The 6,904-nt window shown below is 38.0% G+C and overlaps 1 protein-coding gene across 2 annotated transcripts in view; it reads left to right on the plus strand.

The window, feature by feature from the left end:
* The first annotated feature begins 3,932 nt into the window (after window positions 1-3,932).
* Window positions 3,933-6,904, plus strand: part of asb5b (ankyrin repeat and SOCS box containing 5b) — a 6,597-nt gene continuing 3,625 nt past the window's right edge. The window contains exon 1 of one of the 2 annotated variants that reach the window (XM_035659972.1): window positions 3,933-4,168. In XM_035659972.1, the coding sequence (XP_035515865.1) occupies window positions 4,048-4,168 (121 nt within the window). In that variant the 5' untranslated portion in view covers window positions 3,933-4,047. Of the gene's footprint in view, window positions 4,169-6,249; window positions 6,710-6,904 lie in introns of those variants that run through there. The other variant, XM_035659973.1, reaches the window with a different exon arrangement.

Below are 6,904 nucleotides of genomic sequence, written 5' to 3' on the forward strand. Positions count from 1 at the left end.
AACTTCCATTTAACCCACAGGTCAGAGAACATCTTTGGTACTCCCTCCTCCATAGCTCAGTTTACATAGCTCCTTTAGCAGTTTAGCAGGCAGAGTGAAGGCTTTGAAGGGTTTTTTCTGTGTGTTATCTGTCCAAGATAAATGTAAGATAAGATTAATTTAATTAAAATTAAAATTAAAATTAATTTCCACTTCTAAATCAATATGAATACTTCAGCAGACTTGCATTCAGCATGTTTTTATTGCAGTCACATCATTCCAATCCTGGTATGAAGTATTATATTAGGCACAGGGATGCATTGTAATTTCCTTGCTCTGACAATCCGAATCAATTAATAACAATCCAACGTTGAGTCATATTCATTCCAATAGTGCTCCTAAATTAACGTTTAATCCTCCTTTAACCAATTAATTTACAACTTTCAAATTGCAGACAGTAGTTTGTAAATTTTAGAAAGTTAGAGTTAAGTTAGTTAGAAACTTTGCAAGGTTATTTACCACTGCATTATGTTTCCTCCATTGGCCTTTATCTTGATGCCACTGCTTCAAAACAGACACACAAACAGTCTTTAGACCACTGTAGGGACCACGGTATCCATCTGTTAAAATCCATCTGTGTAAGTCTCTCTAGGGCTGAAATGAATAGACTCTTGTGTTTGCTTGAAAAAAATGTATGTCCAGATGTGATTCCAAAATAAATTTTGTTTCTTTATTAGATTAGATTAGATTAGATTAAATTGTATTCATCCCACAATGGGGAAATTTGCTTGTCGCAGCAGCAAGTAAGTAATTGGAGTGAAACACTGTGGAGGAGTAATAACAATCATCTCCTTCATCTTGCTAGTGTTTAGCTGAGCTGGTTGAGCTCACACAGAGTCCCTGATGAACATCCTGTATTCCAGTTCGTTCCACTCAGAAATACATCCAACAATGGCACTCTCTTCCATTTCTTCCATCAAAACTCTCTCCTTGCATTCACAAGTGTTGCATAAAAAAACAACAACAACCACTAAATTATTATTGTAAACAAAAAATAATAAGTAATAATAATAATAAATTAAAAATAAGTAAGCAGATTTAGAGATGACATGCAAGCTGCACAGTCTAAAGACTGTCAGCCACAGTGCTGGCTCGCAGCTTCCTGCAGGGTTACACACAGTATTAATAAACGCACACACAATACAAAATGGCCAATATAAGAAGTGATCAAATATATGAATAAAATAATATTGGCTCCTACATTATTCATTTATTCTTATTTATTTGGGGGGTCTGTAATAGGATTGCTTCAGTTATAAGACCATCATCTGTGAATGTGTATTTGTTTTAAAATAAATAAAAACTGATTTGAAAAGAAAAGAAATGGCTTTGATGTAAAAGGCTTTGCAGTCTGTATCTGCAGCATGTTATTTGATGGGGGTGATGGTTGAGCTGGAATAAAAACACAACTGCCAGTTTTGATGAGATAAATGACCAGTGTTATAGTTAATACACGGCCCATCGCACAGACAGAGACTGGAAGAACATGTGTTCCAAATGGCAGTGAAGAGGTTCCATGGTTGCTTTGTTTGTCTCCAGGTGTATCATTTCTATACAGCATCATTTAAACACAAACAAAACCTCTAACTCTCAAGAAAAGTTGTTCACAACTTTCACAATTTTCACTCAAGGATTACTTCCAAATCAACCATTCTACTGAGGACACAATCACAGATCCCTGTGTGATAGATGTGGTACTGCTGAATGATCACTATCACACGTACACTGATCAGCCATAACATTCTGATCACCTGGGCACCCTGGTGGTCCCATACCAACAGACTGCTCTGCACTGTGTGTTCTGACCCCTTTCTATCAGAACCAGCATTAACTGTTTCAGCCAGTTTGATACAATAACTCGTCTGTTGACGACACATCGGGGCACTACTCCCACCTGCATTAATGACCTGTGGCCCCACTGCCTGTCTCTGTTATTCTCCTGTCTAGAACCACTTCTTAAATATACCTGACTCCTGCAGAAGGAACACCCACAAAGCTCAGTTGTGAGATCTCTGGGTAACCATCGCAATGTGCCGTTGTCAAAGTCGCTCATCTCAGCGCGCCCCATTTTTTCCTGCTCTACTAACACAATCAGGCCTGAGGCAACAATGTTCCACTTGGCTGCTGATATATCCCCCCATGACAGGGGCCATGCCATGATAACCAGATAATCACTGTTATTCACTGCCAGTGATCACATGACTGATCTGTGTATTCTGGCACTGTCCAAGTCATTTCTGATGTGACATATTTAACTGTTTTTCCAAATAATGGAAAAAGGATTGGCAATATTTGGTTGCTCTAACAAGACAAGGGCCCTGTGATTTATTTGCCTAAGATTTAATTTAACAACCCAAACTGGAGTGACAAGATGGTTATGTAACAGGAGTGGACTGTCAGATATAGTCTGACACAATGTTTTTTAGTTCATATTCTTTACAATAAATTAAAAGATAATAAATATATTTTGTGCTTTCTAAAACTTGTGCATAGACTTCTGCATAGTTACTTTGTCAGTCGTTATAACAATGAAGTATACACAGCTTAATTAACCCTATAGTTCTACATTAGAGAATGAGGCTTAATCAGATTAAGGTGAGGTGGAAGTCAAGCTTTTTCACATGCAGAGAAAACTGGTTTTTATTTGTTTGTTTATTTGTCATATACAAAGTTGAACAATCCCACAGTGATACAAAAATTGTTCATGAAGGAAAAATTACTTTTTGATAGATCACCAAAAATAACAAATGGGAATCTGTTAGATTAGAACTGGATCTGAAAGTACAACTGCCTTTTAAATGAATGAGAAACATTTAATTATTGAGAATTAAGCTCCTATTTTTTCATGAAAACATGAAATTCAGACTGAGACTACTACAGTTCGACCTACTTTATAAAGTTGCAGATAGTAGCTCCAGTCTATATATACAGCTGCTGCTTAAGTTACACTGCTATATTGCTTGTGTGTGGTGAGGGGGAATACATACCACTTACCAAGCCTTGCTGAGGCTGTTTAAAGTTAGACCGATGTATAGGACTGATATGAGTTATTTGGTGTACCTTGGGGGTGTAATGGAGGCTCCCTCCTGTCCACTACAAACCACTTTTATTTTTTATTAATATATCAGATGTCAGAGAAGACATATTATGTGATCTGAAAAGCTTTAGAGCAGTGATTCTCAACCTGGGGTCCGGGGACAAAAGGGGTACATATATAACCAAGAGATAAATATAGATAATATAATATATAAATCTGACAAAATTTACAAAAATAATAGTATGAATAAGTATAAATAATATTTGAACTAATAAACATTACATTATTGTGGCACATTAGTAAAGCAGTGACATTAGACATCAATAATTACTTTTATTTCTAAATCCTTTCCTGTCTTTTTTATTGGACTTATCATAAAACTCATCTATAAAAGATGTAAATTTGGTTTTTAAATTTGACAGCATTTGGCAGCTGTGGTGGCCAGGCATCTAATAGGGGTGACTGTCACCACATGCCACCACTCTAGATCCGCCCTTGCTGTAAAAAAAAAGCTATGATGACGCACAATATTGACCACTGGCACATTTAGTAAAAGAAAAAACTAAATGTACTTAATGTAATGTGTGTAGCGATTGGGATCTGATCAGAAGTCAGATTGGGTGAGATTCAATCAATGAATCCTACATGGAGCACAAAGAGTTAAAGATGAGACTGCATGTGTGTTGTTATCAGTCAGATACACACAGTGCTGAACGCTGAAGGCTGTGTGCACCTCAAGGTTTGTCCACTTCAGGGACAAAAATAGTCCCTCTCGTCCACACGTGGGAGCGCATGTGAGATGGTCATGTGCGTTGAACACAACAACAACAAAGCCGTTCAGCCAATCAGATTGCTCCTCTCGCTCTCGGCCCTGATTCACCCTGCTCTGTTGTCCGCCTGGCTCACGCTCCGCTGCTGCAGTCTGTCGCTGTCGTTTGAGCGGTAAGCGCGTGAGCTTCAGCCCTGTGAACATGTCAGAGGTTCCGCCCGTAGCTCCGGAGATGTCACGGAAAAGAGCCGCGGAGCCCGGACCTATACCCGAGCACGCCCCGGAGAGGAAGAAGGCCTGCTGGGGCATTCTGACCAGCCAAGGTCGGTACATTGCTGTCTCTGGATAAAAGTACAGGTTGTTTATGGTGCTGGTGCGAGCAAACCTTGAGGATATAGCAGTCCTGTAAAAAGACAAAAATAAGTGTAAAATTAAATAAAAAAATAAAAAAACGTTCAGTTTTGTACAAGTTCTTGTAGCTCATGGGCTACACTGTGTTTGACATTTGATACTTGGGCCTCACACTAATTTTGCTCCCCTTATTTACAACTCTTGACAGCCTCAAGTCCTTCAAGGTCTGTCGAAAAGACAGAAATATGAAAACAATGTCATTTTTTACATCAAACCTCTCAACAAAGCTTTTAAAAGATAAAAAAATTATACATTTTTATAAAGATATTTCCTATCTGACATTATAAGAGCCAGTGACATAGACAGTGCAAAGCTCCTTTTCTGATCATTTGAACTGAAATGTAAAAAGGGATGGAGTTACAGGCAGGAGCCCTTAAATAAGTAATCATACCGTATTTATTTACTGTATAAAGTTGCATTTTTTTCGAGCTTGTTTTATCACGCTGTAACTACTGCAAAATGAACTGACATGGAACCAATACCCATTTTCTTTTATATCCGTTGTACTTTTCTGCCAGTATGGACGTAAAATAGCTCTTAAATTGCATTCATAAGGGTAATTCATTCATAAAAGTCTGTTGAAACCTGCAGAAACCCTGGAGTGAGAGAGTAAAATGGCATTATTCCCAATTCTGATTCTGATTTAATGCTTCTTGTCACAACATTGATTTTAGCCATTTTAAAAAGGTATATTTTAGGTTAAAACTCTAAATAAAATTCAGAATACCACTACCGCTACTGCTAATACTACCACTAATAAAGATATAATATATTATAATAACATGCAGGATTTGAATTTGATTCAAATATCACAGTAGGGTCAGTTCAGTATAATTTAGGTTAATACTGATTGTAATAATTGTACAATAAATAAGTCAGGACACTTTCACATTCATCTTTTCAGAGGTGGATAATAATGACAGCATCATATGTGACTTTTGGGCAATATCAACACCTAATACCGATATAGGGTAAGCTACTGCTACAGCTCACATGTCCTGACCCTGATCAAATTATTCATGAACAGAGAGAGACGAGGTGCCGGGGTAAGGGACAGTGGTAGAATGAGAAAAAAGGGGGGAAATAGAGGAGAGAAGATGGGCTGTGTATTAACTTTGCGCATGTCACCGTTAATTGCAAGTAGGCCCTTATCTTCTACAAGCCATGCTATTTGCTTCAGACACATGTTTTTTCAAGCAAGCTGTGTAGAAGGATGGACAAAATGATAATACTGTGAGATGATATATATTTGACAGATTAAGCATTGCACTCCTGTAATATTGACTCATGATGGACAGTTTGCAAAAGGGACAAGTAGAACCAGAAATATCGTCTTTTTTATTCCACAAACTCTATTTCCTTGTCAAAACCCAGGGCCTACATTACCCACAATCCAACTTTACTTCTGACAGTTGGATAGAAGACTGGGGCCTGAAATCAAGTCTAATTTGTGCCACTTTTATATGTGGTCCAAATCAGACTGGAACCGATCAGATTCCATGTGATTTGTGTTGTTCACACTGTCATAAAGAAATCAGATCTGAGTCACATATGAGCAAAATAATCAGATTAGGGTCACTTCGCAGTCTGAGCACAGCCTTTGACTACAGCCCAATAACCAATTAAGCAATTAGTTGTCAACTATTAAATTAATCACTAACTATTTTTGCCTTGAGTCATTTAAGTCAAAATGTCAAAATTCTCTGATTTCTGCTTCTCAAATGTGAATCTTTTCTGCTTTCTTTAGTCCTCTATGACAGTTAGTTGAATATCTTTGGGTTGTGGACAAAACAGGACGTCACCTTGGACCAAACAAAAAATTATAAAATTAAATTTAAAATTATTGACAGAATAGTCGATAATGAATATAATTGTTAGTTGTTATTAGCATTTTTTCATACATATAATATACAGCATAAGGTTCCCTTCAAATATATTTTTGTTTGTGAACTGGGACCAAGATGTGTAATATAATATGGAATGAATGGTATGATATTCAGAAAGGTAGTTAATGTGGGAGGAGTGGAAGTGTCTTCTGTGGCCATCTGTGCTCATGACCTTTCCAAAATGGCTGCTGGCATGTACCACCCAGATAAGGCCAGGGACACAAATGAGCTCACAGACCATCTAAATATGGCCGCCTCCCTCTGTAAGTGTCTGAGCAGATTAGATGAGGATAAGAAGGCTTTAAGGCACTGCTCTGCAGCTGGTTCAGTGCGCTGAGCAGATAGGTAGTGTGTCAGAGATTGCTCTGCTTCTGGCAGATCATAGATCCAGCTATTTATTCATGTAGCTAGTAAGCTAGCTGGTTGTTATTTTTAGAATCTGCAGTTTGTTGTCAGTGTAGCTGCGAAGGTGGTCTTCCAGTCTGACAGACTCTGCATAAGGACACGTAGTCAAAATGTCTTACATCTACCAGTGGCTGGACGTGCCGTGGGGAGACGGAGATATGGGTATGTTGCAGATAAGACTGTGTGTGTTTATATGGTGTATACTGAGGTGCACTGACTGCTGCACAGCTGTTGAGAAAGAGCTCACTAGCACTAAATATACCAATAGGAGCAATGCTAGAGGCCTGCTACACATTCAATTCAATTCAATTCAGTTTTATTTGTATAGCGCCAATTTCATAACAGAAGTTATCTCAG

Source organism: Morone saxatilis, unplaced genomic scaffold (genome assembly GCF_004916995.1).
Source record: "Morone saxatilis isolate NCDOM2014 unplaced genomic scaffold, NCSU_SB_2.0 Contig17, whole genome shotgun sequence".
Classification (NCBI taxonomy): Eukaryota; Metazoa; Chordata; class Actinopteri; family Moronidae; genus Morone; species Morone saxatilis.